This window comes from Periplaneta americana, chromosome 5, assembly GCF_040183065.1.
Source record: "Periplaneta americana isolate PAMFEO1 chromosome 5, P.americana_PAMFEO1_priV1, whole genome shotgun sequence".
Lineage (NCBI taxonomy): Eukaryota > Metazoa > Arthropoda > Insecta > Blattodea > Blattidae > Periplaneta > Periplaneta americana.
Window position 1 is genome coordinate 130007292 of NC_091121.1, and position 17838 is coordinate 130025129.

The 17838-nt window shown below is 34.2% G+C and overlaps 1 protein-coding gene across 2 annotated transcripts in view; it reads right to left on the minus strand.

The window, feature by feature from the left end:
• LOC138700194 (neurotrimin-like) overlaps positions 1-17838 on the minus strand; it is a 712090-nt gene that overhangs the window by 45380 nt on the left and 648872 nt on the right. The window contains exon 9 of one of the 2 annotated variants that reach the window (XM_069826627.1): positions 4858-4902. The exons of the other annotated variant lie outside the window; for it this stretch is intronic. Coding sequence (XP_069682728.1) covers positions 4858-4902 — 45 coding nt within the window. The remainder of the gene's footprint in view (positions 1-4857; positions 4903-17838) is intronic. 2 annotated transcript variants of the gene reach the window in all.

Here is a 17838-nt window from a genome sequence, read left to right on the forward strand (position 1 = left end):
ACAGTGAATTGGTGAGGAAACGAAAGATTTGTCATTGCTGTGAATATTTCACGTTGGTGTGTGGAGACCTTAATGCTTAGTTGTCTTTAACAATGGTGTAATGGTTTGTATTATCTCCTTTAGTTCAGTCCTTTCTTAATATAATGAGTTTGCATTATTGTTTGAATTGTTATTAAAAAAAATATCTGGCTCTGAGGGATGAAACTTAATAAAACTTGTTTCATAAAGAGAGGACTTTGAAATTTCAACTAAATGACAGCAGAGATGAACTACACATATTCAATAAAATTACCGGTATATAGAATGGTTGTCTGTCAATTTTTGTTTTTATACCGAGATCAATAATATTCATATTCATATTATCATCATACGGCTTTTTCCCTCACATTTCTGCATTCGATCCACCACTACCCTTGATTACATTCAATCACATATCCTAATATATTTCTCCTATCATCTATATCTCCCCATATCTTCCAATTACCTAAAGTTAAACCCCATTTCTGTCTATTTCTTCCTCCATCCTTTCTGATGTACAGTATTTTCAATTCTTCACCTTTTTTATCTACCCTCAATTCCATTCCCGAATACTATGCGATACTGTCTACCTTTCTCTTATGTACAAACGTTCTCGGCTATATCTACTCATCCATCTCTACTACTATCATTGTCATCTTTCATTACTGTTATTCCTCATTTTCTGTTTATCTTAAAAACCTTTTTATCTCTGACTAGTATTCACTAATTTTTCTTTCTCATCTACAATATAGTATTATATTATTTGTCTCATTTATTGTTCCAATGTTCTAATGTTTGTAATACATCCTTGCTATTTCTTGTTCAATTCACTTATCACTTTATTGGATAACTTTTACAGTTCACTCTCACTACTTGCACTCACTTTCTACCTCCTCATTTCCCATATTCTTCCTCTCTCGATTACATGCAACCCTAAATATTAATTTACTTACTATTTCTAACTTATTAGCCTCACTACCTTTATTGCTTTTCTTCTTACTGATTTATTCTATTCATCTTCTCATTAACACTTCACTACTTATTCCTCTATATTATTCACAGTTCCACTTCAGTTACACTAATTGATCTAATTCTCACATTTTTGACCGCATCTAATACCACAGACTAAGTCAGATTTCTTCTCTAGTTCACTTATTACCAGACATCAGATTCTAGGCAAATGCCTATTTTGTTTCTTTAGGAGAAAAGTAAAAATAATTATTAATATTTGTGTTTCATGGAAATTGAAAGGTATTCAAAGAGTTTTATAGTGCCCTAAAATGCCCTAAAACGGTTATTAGAGCCTAATTTGTTAATATTCGCCTAAAAATGCCTAACTCACTGTAAAGTTTCGCATTTTACTCTTACTTTTTATAATTTATACATGCATTCACTGCGAAATTTAAGGCATTTAAAAAGTGGAAAGTTTGCTTCACACCGGCCATGAAACCATTGATAAAGGAAACAAAATGTTTTGAAAATCACGACACTCGCAATAGATTTCACCGAATTTAACATGTTTGGAGGCATAAATGCCGACAAAGAACCAACCTTAGTTTTGAAGCAGGCAACAATCACAACATGTGCTGCTACCGATTCAGAGATATACTATACTATACTATAAAAATAACTGTTTTCGGTCTGAAACCGATTAGCTGTACTGCCCTTCAGAGTGTCATAAAATCACAATTTTTGGAGAAAGAGTGTTTTTGAAATATTTATGAAAAGTCGTAAAACTGCGAATTAGTAGGGTAAACCGTTACAAAATATTTAAAAGAATGGCCCTCCTAGTGTTAACACTACCAGGAAATGCAACAATAAGTGGAACTTTGTATTTTTGTCCAATTGAATCTCAATAACAACGGTTCATTTGAATGCTCGTTAACAGTTGCCCTTTCCCTCACCTTATTTGTGTTGAGAAGTTTTGAGCGGTAGGACGTTTTCCTGTGAAGTTTAACGCGATAATGCCGAAAAATATAAGTGCAAAATCTACATTGATCCGGCAATGGCTAACAGAATATTCAAAATTCACTTATGATGGAAAAATAATATTCTGCAAGATTTGTAGCAAACAGGTATGTAACAATAGTTGAAATATATAAATTCTATTAATTTTAATGAGTAGGCCTATAATATTATACAGTGACTGAGCTATCCTGAGGTATAATTCTTTTTAAGACCACTACACTTTAACCTTTTAAATTCCGATAGTTAAAGTATTTGCAGGTCATTAAACTTTTGATTGTTCGAACCCACTAACTTTGTGATAGAAATACGGCAATACAACAATTAGGATTTTATTTTAATTCAGTTTACTTTACATTTTTAGATTTCGCAAGAAAAGAAGTGCCACCTAAAGCAGCATGTGCAAGGAGCGGCTCATAAGGCTAAAGCTCAGCAGAAAAATCAACTGCAACAAACTTTATTAACACAGCCTACTTCATCCAATCTCAGCAGCAATGTCTATGCTGATTTAACCAGAGCGTTTGTTGCTGCTAACATTCCCTGGAATGCAATTGAAAATCCGGTTTTAAGACAGTTTTTACAAAAATACTGCAAACAAAATATCCCATCTGAGTCGACCCTAAGAAAAAATTACTTAGACAGAATACCTATACAATGAAACTTTAGCTTCCATTCGGGAGGATATAGGTGATTCTTACATATGGGTCTCTGTGGATGAAACCTCAGATCCTATGAATAGGTATATAGCAAATATGGTAGTAGGAAAACTTAGTCCTCATGGACCTTCGATTCCACACCTCGTATGTGTTAAGGAACTTTCGAAAGTGAATAGCCAAGCCATTGCTTATTTTGTAAATAAAGGCCTACAGTCTTTATACTCTGGTAATATAGACGATTCTAAAGTTCTGTTGTTTTGTACTGATGCTGCCTCATACATGGTTGCTGCAGCTCCACTTCTTAAAACATTTTATCCTAATCTCATGCATGTAACCTGTCTAGCACATGGCCTTCACAGGGTTTCTGAAACAATCCGGAATGAATTTCCTCTTGTCAATTCGTTTATTTCTAACACAAAAAAATGTTTTTGTAAAGCCCCATCCAGGATTTCAATATTCAGAGAGAACTTTCCAGATATCCCACTCCCACCTCAGCCGGTTGTTACACGATGGGGAACCTGGATTCAGTCAGTGGTGTATTATTCTAAGTATTTTAAAGAAGTGGTCACAGTTATTGATAAATTACCTGAAACTGATAGTGCAGCGTGTGTGAAAGCAGTGAAAGATTGTCTGAATGACTCACGAGTGAAAAACGATATTGCCTACATAACATCAAACTTTTCTTTCATACCTGCAAGCATTGAACAATTAGAACGTGAAAAACAATCTCTTTGTAGCCAAATAGCAATAGTAAAGGAAGCTCAAGTAAACATACATTCTGCTTTGGGCGAAACTGGGAAAAAAGTTAAAAATAAGTGGGACAACGTATTAAATAAGAATGTAGGATTTTCATTGTTGGAAAAAGTATCAAGAGTGATATCGGGGGAAAGTGTAAATGTTCCAGTAAGTATTGATGTTTCTATTGTACCTAATTTAAAATTTGCGCCTCTCACATCAGTTTCGGTTGAAAGAAGTTTTTCTGCTTTCAAAATGATTCTCAGTGACAAAAGGCAAAGGTTAACTGTGGAGAATTTAGAAAAAATTCTGGTGGTGTACTGTGCAGATAATTATAATAAAGTCTGAGCATGGAACTGAATTTCAATAACTTAAAATGAGTAATCTTGATATCAATAATCATTATTTCATTAGTTTCAATATATTAAATTTGTGCAGCTCTGTTTATAAATATAATATAGTATTCTTTTTTAATGTTTAACCATACTTTTTTGTGAGTATTTTAGTGTATAACTAAAAATTTCAGTGAAAGAAATAAGTATGATACCTTGATGTGCCTAAAATGCCTATTTTCATTAAAATAGAGCCTAATTTTACAAATTTTGAGCTTATTTTAGGCGCCTAAAACTGCAATTTTTAGTGCCTAAAAATCCGATGTCTGCTTATTACTCTTCACACGTTTGTTTACACTTACTTGTTTCTTTAACTATCACAAAACTAGCTGAACTTTTATACAAGTTTCCTCTAGTTTTACGCACATCTCTAATACTGGTACGCTACCAATATCTCCCACAGTTGCTGGACTTGGATCATCGAGATCAATAATAGGACTTCGTAGTTACCAGTTTTAAGATGTTAGAATTCATACACATATAGCCTACTTCACACACATGCATTTTTTAAATAAACACAGTATCACAATGCACTAACCTTGTGCTGTTTATGACCACATGCTTGTCACGTGTTAGTAATTATGGATTATAAGAGTAGAAAGAAGATTACATAACGAACTTGAAATGAAGCTTTATACAAACACAGGTGACAATCATGGAGATATATGACAAACATATTCCCAAAATAAATTAGCCTCTAACCAAATAGTGACTATTAGAAGATAATCACTTCAATTCTTATTCCTTCTGCATCCCACTAATAAGAACATAGCCTCTTTAATTAGTTACATTTATGGTATCTCATAGAATTTCACTTCAGTAAATCTTTCATAAGACAACAAGTGGCCATGTCTGTAATGCAAATAATGTAGTAATATGAATAAGTAATGAAAAATTAAAACCTACTGTATAGTACAAAAAGAAATCACCATTCATGATTATACCGGTAATAAAGATTTTTATATAATGAAAAATTTGTACACGCATGTATTCTCAAAGTTAGCAAATAATGTAAAAACATTTCCATCACTAAATCCACAAGAAATCATTACTTGCATTACAATAAATGATCTACTGTTTAGCCTACGTACCTTGCATTATACTAGGGTCAGCAGTTTCTTCATGATTTTCTTCATCTATAGCAAATAACAAAATAAATTAATAAGTAAACAAAATAAAAACAGCACACACACCAAGATGCAGAGCCAGCTGTAAGTATGAATTAATGTAAGGCTTTTAACCCTAGAATACCAACGATATTCTACACCCGTGCATACTAATCATGAGTAAAATTTACTCATATATTTTTCAATCACCACTAAAATCTTAAGAGAGTATTTTATGATTACCTTCATGTTTCTTTTATGTGGATAAGAAATTTGAGCATGATATATTGTGTCAATTAAGATTCAAACATCAATTTATGCAGTATTCCATATATTGCTGAAGCACATTATCTCTGTATATTTGAATATGAAATTCAGAAAGAAGAATATTACAACGGACATTCAAAGTAATCAGGGCTCTCGAGTAAAGTGAAATCGTGCGAAGTGAATAAAATTTACTCATGGATAGTGTTCTAGGGTTAATAATACAATTTCAGCTAACAAAATATATACAGCATGCTTCCAGCATGTACAGAGAGGTCTTATGCAGATCAGTCTCAGGTAGTAATGTTCCATCGGCTTAATGACGGAAGTGTGGAGTACCTGTCCCTAAGATGCTAAGCAGTAAAGGGTGAAGGGGTAGAGTGGGTCCAGTCTGCATAGGGAAGTGTACACGGACCTGTCTGTATGCCAGCATACAACTAGTTGTCGCCAACAACAGACTTTGTTATATAGAGATTGGAATAGGACCGGTCTGCATAGGAACTCTATACTTTCGAATTAAAGTACAAAATAATAGTAATAAGCTTTATGTCTATTACCTTTTTCCATAACTTAACGTAATAGAAATGAATAGTTGTGTATGTAAATGGTTGCTGTATATGATCTATAGTATCTGAGTTAATACAATTATTTATTAACAGGGGGTGGATTTCTATAACATGTCATATTTTTTCCTTTACATTATTTCGGGTTTTAGAGTAATTTAAACTTGATTCAAAGCACTGTGATGAAAATGAAAAAGTTCTTATTTTTAAGTTTTGTAACATAAGTACTTAATACATACAAAATTGGGTAAAAACATTATATTATGGGAATTTTCTTATACATATTTCGGCATTATTTAAGTTTTATAGCGTATTAAGTAATAATTCACTTCATAATGTTATATTTTGCGCATTTTTCATATGGAAATCATTTATTCAAACCGGTTGTGGTGAATTACTACAAAATTTTTTTCAGGATATCTTTAAAATACCTATACTTCCGCAAAAATTATACAGAAGTGATGCATTGTCTGTGGAATGTGGGTTTTCAAGCAGCAAGTAGGCTTCTATTGTTTGGCTCTGTCAGTGAAGACGTACTATAGAAATGGGAGTGGTGGAGAATTTTCTTACAATTTGCCAAGCAAAGTAGATTCTTGCTAATCCCACCATTCCTTACACAGAAGGATGCCAGATTAGCGAGAGTGCCGGATTACTGAGACTGTACAAAAATATTTAATTCCTCATTAAATAAACAAAGAAATTGGAGATTTATCCTTCGAAGAGGTTGAAAAATTCAAATATCTTGGAGCAACAGTAACAAATATAAATGACACCCGGGAGGAAATTAAACGCAGAATAAATATGAGAAATGCCTGTTATTATTCAGTTGAGAAGCTTTTGTCATCTAGTCTGCTGTCAAAAAATATGAAAGTTAGAATTTATAAAACAGTTATAATACCGGTTGTTCTGTATAGTTGTGAAACTTGGACTCTCACTTTGAGAGAGGAACAGAGATTGAGGATGTTTGAGAATAAGGTTCTTAGGAAAATATTTGAAGCTAAGAGGGATGAAATTATAGGAGAATGGAGAAAGTTACAAAACACAGAACTGCACGCATCGTTTTCTTCACCTGATATAATTAGGAACATTAAATCCAGACGTTTGAGATGGGCAGGGCATGTGCCATGTATGGGCGAATCCAGAAATGCATATAGAGTCCTTTGGGGAGGCCGAGACGTAGATGGGAGGATAATATTAAAATGGATTTGAGGGAGGTAGGATATGATGATAGAGACTGGATTAATCTTGCACACGATAGGGACCGATGGCAGACTTATGTGAGGGCAGCAATGAATTTGCAGGTTCCTTAAAAGCCATTTGTAAGTAAGTTGGAACTGAACTTAACTTCTAAAATCGAAACTAGAATATTCCACACCTGGCTGGTGTGGTACCTCACAACTATACATATATATATATATATATATATTTTTTTTTTAAAGACGGGACATGATAGTTAAGCAGCCGAGCTTGGAACTACAGCCTATGTTGCCAATGTGGACAACTATGCTGTTAACTGATGGGATTATTGTTAGATGGCTGACATTTAAACATTCAGTGACAATTTACGCGAAGGTAAAAAAACAACACAAAAATCGACAAAGAATGAACGACAAAACATATTAATGCTAACATTGTGTGCACAATAAATGTCGCCAAGAGAACTATTGAGCACTCGCCATGTGGAAACTGTAACTTTGGCAACTCAACTGTTGTTACCATGGCTATAGACCTACCACGCTACGTGACATTCTGTTGTTTTTCTGATCGCAGCACTAATATCATGTCCCATCTTTAAAAAAAAAACAGGTATAGTGATGTCACAAAAGTGGGTAACCCCACCTATTCTATGCCACTGTATTTAATAAAATTAATATCAATTGCATTAACAATATTAATACAAGCTCAGACTAATACTACAGGCCTACTCTCATAATTTTATTTGCTTAGAAGTTAAAGGCTTTCCACCAAATTCCTAAGTTGTTTGAAGAAGTATATTATATAAGTAATATCGTATAACACAGTGATCCCAAACTCAAATCCTCTGAAGACCCATTCGTAAATTTGTAGGGTCTTGGAATAATTAAAAGCTTAAGGAGAAGTGACAATTTTTCACAAAGTACGAACATTTACTCAACCATTTATTTGCCTAAGTAGCTACTTAATAAAAGTATGTAATTTATAGGTAAAAACATACATTATTAACAAACTATTTAAACTTTACATTATACAAATTGCAGATATGGTAACTGAAACATTGACATTTTAATTATCGAGTGCAGTATGCTTATACAACATGTTACTTTTTGTGACCAGAAATTTGGGCACGCTTTTGTGACACCAGATTATCAAATATTAGGAAAAATATCTTTCGAACACACTACTTTAAAACTGAAAACAAATGAGTATCACTTGTTCCTTTCAAGAGATTTCACTTGACTCATTCTTGAGAACTGTTCACATGAACCCATGCAGCTTGGTTGTGAATGCTTTTATACTTGTCCTTCGAAACAAACTGCTAGAATTCTGTAAGACTGCAGCTGTGAAATTTTTCCTTTAATAAGGAATCATATTGAAAGTCTATTAATTCTAGTTAAAGTTCTTCAGGTGTATTATCAACGTGCAGAAAAATGGCGACATGAATATATTAAACATATTTTACTTATTCCTGAAGCATTGAAATCGTCGGTGAAAGACTTCCTTCAACATAACAATTCTTGTAGAAAAAATCAGGAAAGTTGATTTCCTCCTCTTCAGCAATTGCAAATTTCAAAGTGGGGAAGTGAGAAAGATTTCTCACTTTCAGACGAACTTTCCAAAGCTTTAATTTCGGGATGAATGCTGTAACATTATCAATCACGTCAATGACCAGCTTATTTCGGTCTTCTAATTTGACATTCACATAATTTAGGTAAGCAGTTGTATCTGTGCTGAATGCCAGGTCATATAACAATTTGGGACGATCAAAAAGTGAGATGTGTTGATTTTTACTCTCAAAATTTTTATTCATGTCTTAAATCCCAAAATCTTTTCAATGATCGTTCACAGTTAAGCCACTTCATTCGAGAATGATACAAAATGTCACTATATGCTCACAGCCAATATCTTTGAAAAAAATGGCAGTGTCTGTGATTTAGGTTTCTAGAAAGAATATAGTTAATAATTTTTACTACAGGCTTCAAAATGTTGTCAACCTTTAAAATGTGGCCACAAAGTGATGTATTATGCCATGGAAATGTATAACTGATCCCTCATTGATAATCTTTCCTCACTGACCGTTTTTAACCCTGGCCATGACAGATGCAGCATCTGTAACCATGCATGGTAACTTCGACTAAGACAATTTTTCCTCGTGAAACACTTTTAATTTAAATAAAAATGCAGTCATGATTATTACTCTCACAACAAAAATACTGTATCGCCCAATTCTTGTTGAAAACTCTATGTTCATTTTCAATTGATGATTTTTCTTACTGCATTGTGGCTTTTGCTTCGCCTGTCACATTTTTTTCCTTGTTTTTCCTTTACCCTTCTCTGTTTAAGCCTTATTCCTTTTCTTTTATTTTATTAATTTCATTTAATTTACTTATGTTCTTTTATCTTTTCCTCATTAGAGGGAAGTTGCTTTTATCCCTATGCTGCTGGGGGTTTGAGGCTTACACTAGCATTTTTCTCTCACTATGCAGTGGTTTGACTCTCGGTTTTTCCAGGTGTCGAGGTTAACTGCTAGTGGTTCACTGATTGGATCTTTCATATATCTAACGGTTTTTATGTTTTCCAGTGGTGGACTCTATCCCAAACGGAGGAATCGGCTACAAGCCAGGGTTGGAGTAACGTCGACGGGCCTGAGAGACCCTGTCGGGTATTTGGATTCGACTCTACACTCGCAGCACTGTTGTACATGCATCACATCGACACTTTGGCTCATTAATGGTATCTACGCAGCACATATTATGATAAGCAGAATTAGCCAGTATTCTCGTTTTCTTTTGTGTCTGGCCCAGACTGTTTGTATGTGTACTTTCACTATGGGCTGAGTTACTTTGTTGGATCTTCTATGTGATGTAATAGATGAAGATGATGCACATTTATTGGTGAGAAGTACATTCTTGCTGTGAACTTGTGCGCGAGTGCATTAACTAAGCTTTATGGTGTTTTTGTTTTTTGTATCTGATGGTGCATTAAGATTTCGTCTGCAGTTGAGAATAGACAACTCCTATTATTCGGAAAACTCTACCACTACTTCAAATTCATCACACAATACTTCAGAATACCAAATTCAATAAGAATATTATACAAAACTTCTCTCTTAACTGAGTCATATGTCTTTTTTTAAATCTATGAATAACTGATGTACTGTACCCTCATACTCCTATTTTTTCTCCAATATCTGTCAAATACAAAAAATCTATTCAATAGTCGATCTATTACGCTTAAAACCATATTGATGATCTCCAATAATTTCATCTACATATGGAGTTAATCTATTCAAAAAATAATGGACAAAATTTTGTATGACATCAATAAAAGCAATATTCCTGAAAGTTACTACAATTATGCATCATTTCCATACAATCCTTTATTAAAACGCGTACTGGTACTTCGATTTTTGTTTGACTTATCATATTACTTGTTTAAATTTTTTAAATTAGGAGTTGGTTTACCACTGTCAACTATTCCTTTCTTCTCAGCAAAACTTTGGCTGGAAAAGGAACGACTCAGTAAGTCTTCTATAATATAACCACATCTTCCTTCCCTCATGACACAGACTGCGTTCTTGGCCAAATTTCCTGGGCTTACAAGGCCACCATGCTATGCAGCATGTAATCTAGCACATATTACCGATCTGCATGAATACGCATGCAAGTCCTATTTCATCCATGCAGCTTCACGTTAGCCTTAGCAAGGTGGCTAACAACGACATTACAACTTGGGGTTTACAAGAAGGAATAACTTGGAACATTATTCGCAATATTTATTGTGTCTCACATGTTAAGATAGTCTAGTATTTTGTATTTTAATTTACTGTATTAAACCGTTAGCTGGGCTAACAGTACTAACATGGACTCTCCACCGCTGCTTTTGTTCAACAGTCCATTGAAGAAACTCAACAACCAAAGTTTTAGGCAGTTTCTGGAGAAATATACGAATCATCCAGTTCCCAATGAATGGACACTGAGAAAGGACTACCTGGTTTGGTGTTATGAAGAGATGTTAGGTAATCTAATTGACATGAATATCGTACTCGAAGACAAAAGTCTACCTTCCCATTAATTGAGCCTAAATGTCATACAAGTGCAGCTCTTAAACAAGGTGCTAGTTTCGACCCAAGACTTTATAATAAAATTACAAACGATTTTCCGAATTTGAAATATTTTAAAATTGAAGCTTTTAAAAAACGAATTTATAAAATTAACAAATGTATTTTTTACCTTTTATTTCTGTCGACTATATTCATTTTTTATTGAATATCACTGGCTACTGTCTGATTGTCAATTTATATTCAATGTGTTTTTTCTCTCTTTTCCTCTTTCTTATTTTTTTATTTTTATTTTTTATTTATTTACTTATTTTTTTGCTCTTGTGTGTTATTTATTGGTTTGAATTAAGTTACTGTATTTAGGAAACTGTCCTTGTAAAGTTTATGTTATATTATTGGCTAAGACCACACCGTACATGGTAGTGACTAGAAACATGTTTGTTTTATAAATTTAATTTGTGCTAGCTAGCTAGTTAAATTAAATTAAAATAAGATGTGGTGTGGGAGACGATAAAATATGGATTTCAATTGATGAAGCTATGAATGTTGATTGCAAATACATAGCAAATATAATTTTTAACACACTGAAAAAAGACAGACCTGGAGAAATGTTCCTGTTAACATGCGAAGTTCTAGAGAAGGCAAATTATTCAGCTATTGCTATTCTATTTGAAAATTCTATGAACATATTATGGTCAAGTGAAGTAAAAGAGATAATACTCTTCTGTTTGTGAGTGATGTGGTTCCATATATGGTGAAGTTAACAAAGGACTTAAAATGCTATATCTGAAGAGCGACAATTCGGAGCAATACTATAGTAACGACTATTACTGGCAATGCTAGTTATGATAGTATTGCTCCAATCTGTCGAGATAATACACGTAACATGCCTTGCACATGTTTTCCACATAGTGACTGAAGAGATTCGCAGCAGCTACTCGGATATGGATAAATTGATATCAAATGGAAAGAAAATTTTTACAAAGGCACCACTCCACCTTCAAGTTTACAGATGAAGTTCCTTCACTGCCCCTTCCTCCCCCCTGTCCTAACGCATTGGTATACCTGGCTCAATGCTGCAGTATATTACTGCAATAATTACGACACTGTGGGCAAGATTATTAACTCTTTTGATTCTGGAGACAAATCATCAATAAAAATAACACAAGATTTTTTACAAGTACCACCATGAAAAATGACCTGGCTTACCAGTACTTGAAGTTCAACTTTGCTTTCTTATCCAGCATGATAATTCAGCTAGAAGTTTCTGGTATAGAAGTAAGCGATGCACTGAACATTGTAAAATACTATGATCAAGAGCTAACACGTACAAAAGTCGCAGCAAAAGTTGGTGCAAAATTTGTGAGTATACTGGAAGGGAATCCTGGATTTTTGCAACTATATGGTAAGTAGGACCCGGACTTTATGTAATTATATATCCTGTTCCTATATATGAACTATAAGAAAAGTTAAAATGTTGGCGAATGACACCAAAAGGATCATTATTCTGAAGATTTAAGTTACATATATATATATATATATATATATATATATATATATATATATATATATTGGTGCATAATAAATATTTTGGCATATATTACATATTTTGAAGAATATTGCATATTTTGAAAGAATATACATTTTTTTCACCATTTTCCCTCGACTTAACTCCCATGCTATACCTTTTAAAATTACTTATAAAGCTTGTCCCTTCGTCTCTAACACATAAAAATAATTTAAGTTAATAATTGAAAATAATAACGTATTCTGTCAAAAAAATGGACATCTCTTTGCCATGATAACATTTTGTGACCCCTTGAGAAGTAACAGCAAAGTAGGAACAAATACCAATACAAAGGATGGATCATTGTACTGTTAGGAAAGAGTGAAAATTACCCTGTGGGTATGACCATTTGGCACAAAACACCCCCAATCAGTTCCTCTGAAAGGAAACAGTAGTTCTTTCAGTTTTCTTGAGAAGCCTATTCTGACATCAGGTGATACAGCTAGCTCTCACTAGATATCACTACTAAAGTCCGGGTCCTTCTACAGTCGCATCCAAGTTAAAAGACTGGATTTCAATTGAAGATGCCTTTACTAGTGATGGCAAAATCGTGCTGTGCGAAGTGTGTGACAAACCCATTCAAAAACTGAACTTCATGTTACAAATAAAAAACGTGCTCTATCGAAGAAACAAGTTTTTCTTACATAAGTGGTACTGGAACCTTCTTCGTCTTTTACCAGTGAATTTAATAAGATTTAAATAATTTATTAAATGGCGATCTTACTCGTATATATTATTATAATGTACCAAAGTACATATGATATTTCCATGCAGATATTCTGCGTTATCATATGATGAAAGAGTAATGGAACGGAATATATATGATATGCGTAAATCACTTCGTGATTTAAGACGGCGCTTATTCCATCGGATCCCGGCCAACTAGTCACTCATTACGAGTGCACCTCAGCACATGTGTGGACTTCGGTCCTAGGTTCATAGATATCTATGACGTAGTGCAGAGGGCGGCCACTAGAGGGAACCCAAGAGTTGGAACTTAAAACTGAGACGATTCTTCCGACGCCGGGGTGGAATCCGGTGTGGCTTAGTGGATAAAGCGTCAGCACGTAGAGCTGAAAACCCGGGTTCAAATCCCGGCGCCGGAGAGAATTTTTCTCCATTCCATTACTCTTTTATCGATCTTACTCGTGTTAATTATGTAAGCATGTGCGGCTTACAGCTGTTTCAGTGCTATTCGACACCATCCTCCAATAGCACCAAAACAGCTGTAAGCCGCACATGCTTACATAGTTAACACGAGTAATCAATTATTTATATTCAAGTGTCGAAAGTAGTGTACGAAAGATTCAACATGGATAATAAGATTTGCGCATGACAATGGTTGTTGCAAACATACTATAGTATAATCTTGGAGTGCCAAAGTTTCAAATACTGCAACTACACAAATACTGCAACTTCAATATTCCAGATGAATCAACACTCCGGAAAAATTATTTGAACTCCTGTTACACTGACACAATGGAAACGATTGGAGCTTAACTTGGCGATTTCTATGTGTGGGTTGCCATTGACAAGACAATCAAGAAACCGTAGAAATTATGAAAAAATATTTAATTATTAATGCGCCTCCAAACGATAATTAAATGAGGTTGAATCAATCACATGTGCACCTGTATTTTTTTTATCAGTGTGCAAAAATACATCTAATAAAACTTAAATTTTAAGTTGCATATCTTTTATTTATTACATATTTGTCTACATAGTTTGCCATTTTTAGAGCTCTTCAGACACTTCTAGAAAATTCGTGGCATTGCTAACAGACGACTGTTGGGCCACCAATTCCTTACACGTCCATGGCAGTATACAGCCTATTGTGCAACAGTGTCTTTTTTTTTTTTTTAATTTCACTGGTCATTCCTGCCAGAAGTTCTTAGAATGATTTATTAAACATGCGAAAATACGGGAAAAAAAGAAAACCTTTTACATTCCTGATATAAATCATCAAATAAAGGAGTAAAATAGTCCTCGATTCTGTCTTTCCAAAACCAATGGATGGACTCAGACCCTTCTTTTATTTGTACATCTATTCTTTCTCTGTATGAGCAAAGTAGACAAAAGTATATCTCCCTCTATGCCCATGTTCACTGGAAGACGAACAATTCTCTATAAAAATTTAGTGTATTAAGCAGTGTTTCAAATGCGTGTTCACAATGTCAAGAACGAGCCACTAGTGGTGCTGCTAAGTGGTCTCGTCTGAAGGAGCCCTTAGCTACATATTTTGCCATTTCTAGCTACATATTTCTACAACTTGATTGCACAACTTTTAACGCTGTAATATCACTTGAATACAATATATAACTTTCATGTGTTAAATAGAACTAAGTTATAGATACCTAGTTGATTAGTTTCGGCTTGAGGGCCACCTTCAGAACTGCTGTGGTCCTGGTCCTTGCGTCTTCTGGTGTCTTCACCCCCTGGTGAGGGTGCGTTTGTGTTGTGTAGTGTGGAGTCAAGTAGTGTGTGTGTTCTGAAATTCAGTTGTATGTTGAGGATTTGTTGTGGGTGTGTTTTTGTGTATCTGTATATTTCGTATTGCTCTAGTGTGCTTAGTTTCAAATTTTTCGGTTGGATACGTAGAACTTCCATGTCTGTTTCTATGTTGTTATAGGTGTGGTTGGCGTTTGTAATGTGTTCTGCATATGTGGAATTGTTGTGTGACTGGTTATGTTGTGATGTGTTCTTTGTAATGTATTTGAAACGATCTGCCTGTCTGTCTGATGTAGAATTTGTTGCAGCTATTGCATGTGAGTTTATATACACCTGTTAGGTTGTATTTGTTTGTTTGTGTTGTTTGTGTGTTGAGATACTTTTGTAGAGTGTTTTGTGTTCTATGTGTGATGTTGTAGTTTAATTTCTTGAATGAAGAAGCGATCTTGTTTGTGTTGTGTTTCTATGTTTCTTGTAATTATGTTTTGTCTTTTTTTATTATGTTGGGGTTGTATCCATTTTTTTGTGCTATGTATTTGATGGTATTTATTTCTTCTTTGTAATCTTGTTGGCTCATTGGTATGTTCACCGCAAGAGGAGACTCCTCTTGGTTCACTGGGAGTGAAGACACCGGAAGATGCAAAACCAGGACCACAGAAGTTCTGAAGATAGCTTCCAAGCCGAAACTAGTCAACTAGGTGTCTATAACTTAGTTCTATTTAACACGTGAAAGTTATGTATATATTGTATTCAAGTGATACATATTTCTTATTTTCATATTACATAAAATCCAGGCTCTAGCAATAAGTGATATTTTATGTGGGAACGAACCATCTGCAGATTTTGAACATTAATTTTAATCCTGTGACATAAGTTAAAGTACGCTTCTCATTACATCATTTGATGTGGAAAGAAATTTCTCTTGTTACAAGACAATATTCAGCAACAACAGGAGAGGGTTTTCATTCAAAACCTTAAAATGCATGTTGTCATCAAATGCAACAATCCAGCTGATAATGCAGATATGAATACTTTCTCAATACATTAATATTCTTAAGCCAAATAGTTCTTGCATGTTTGCGAGTTTCGAATAATGAGTTTTTGAGGAAGTAAAATAATTTTATACCGATTATTTCCCCCGTCTACAGGGTCCCGCTGTTTTGCAGAATGCAGTTAAAGGAGTTGTGAATGATGTACTGTGTTACGATTTTCAAGACAGACGTTAGAATTAATTAATTAATTAAATTATAAGACCGACAGGGTTTAACACTATATTTTATTAATATATAATACTGAGAGTTAAAAAAAAATGACAAACATGTGTTATTAATAAAATCATATTTTGACTGAATTTTATAGTCATATTTTTATGTTTTTAGGCCATGAATGCATGCATATATCCTTTAGGTCATAAATGCATGCATGTATCCTACTTCTTAGGTCACAGAAATCTGTCCCTTATTTATTAAATTCTTTTTCTTTTTCTTTCTCATAATATTATGATCAAAAAGGATAATGGAAGGTCAATCATTACTACTTTCTTATATCTAATAATGGAGTCTTGCAAGAACTCTCATTGCAAATACATGCAAGTAGTCGTACGAGTCATAAATGCACGAACATCCAAACATTTTGAAACTACATACTGATTACATTATCAGGAAAGCCAAAGACAGGGGAATCACTCAGTCCTGGAGAAAAGCTCTTGTTACTGTAACCAGCAAGTAGAGTTTGCTCTTCCTCAAAACAGTATCAGTAAATAGCTGAAACGTTGAATTTTCCTTCATTTCTGCCATGGTACAGAGAGATCAGATGAGGTCTGAACAGGAGCAAAGGGGTTTTCACTGTGGGCTACTGACGCTCTCGTGGTGGGAATGGAGAAGTATAGAGTCGTGGTGATAAAAGCAAACATGTTTCCGTAACGATGATATAAGCATGCACGTTTTCATCCTGGCTCGTGTAGAGTACAATGGTGGTTTGAAACACGATTTTCGGGTGTAAAAATTCCATCACGTACAACAGTCCATAATCTTTATAATAAATTTCAGGCAACGGGAAGTGTTCAGCCTTAAAAACAGAAGAGACAACGTATGGTTCTCACAGAAGAAATATTAGACGACATTGGTCATCGACTGGAACATGCTCCTACAAAATCACTTCGGCGCCTTTTACAATAAGTACGAAAAATACATTAAAATATACACTTTCATTTTTGTTCCATATTTCTTATTTCACTTCACCTTTTTTTCCACAGTTAACAACTAACAACATTTCTAAATTGGTTTCTGTGAGGTTCCTGTGCTAAGTATAAGAATCGCAACTTCCCTAGTTATGTGGTTTAAAAGAAGCATAAAGCTCTTATGAATCAACTGTTGATACTATCTGTTTTGTACTGTGAAAACCAGCTATTTGCATACAATGCAGTTGTCATAATATTGCAGGAAAATTGTAACCTGCCAAGTGCTGTCTCTTAAAATTGCGCCTTCGGAATCACCTATGTGATCTTATGTACGTAAACAATGTTGGTTTCAGCTGTTCCTTTTATGCCTTTCGGAGCACATAGAGCAGGCCTGCACAACGTTTGCGCTCTCCAAGTCGGCTTACAGCTTGAGAGCGGAATGCAGATATTAGCTGCACTCTGTATAAGGATGGACTGGAAGAAGGGGTGATCTCGTACAAAATGTACACAAAAGTACTAGTACGAGTGTTCACGAAATAAATTCCCATTCAGTGTTTACAAAACTGTCTTGGACTATTATTAATTAATAAAGAAATATTTATTTTACAGAAATAATAGAAACTCTATAGCTAATTACTTAAATATAATTATCATTTTGTTATATTTTTATTTATCAGTACATCAAAAC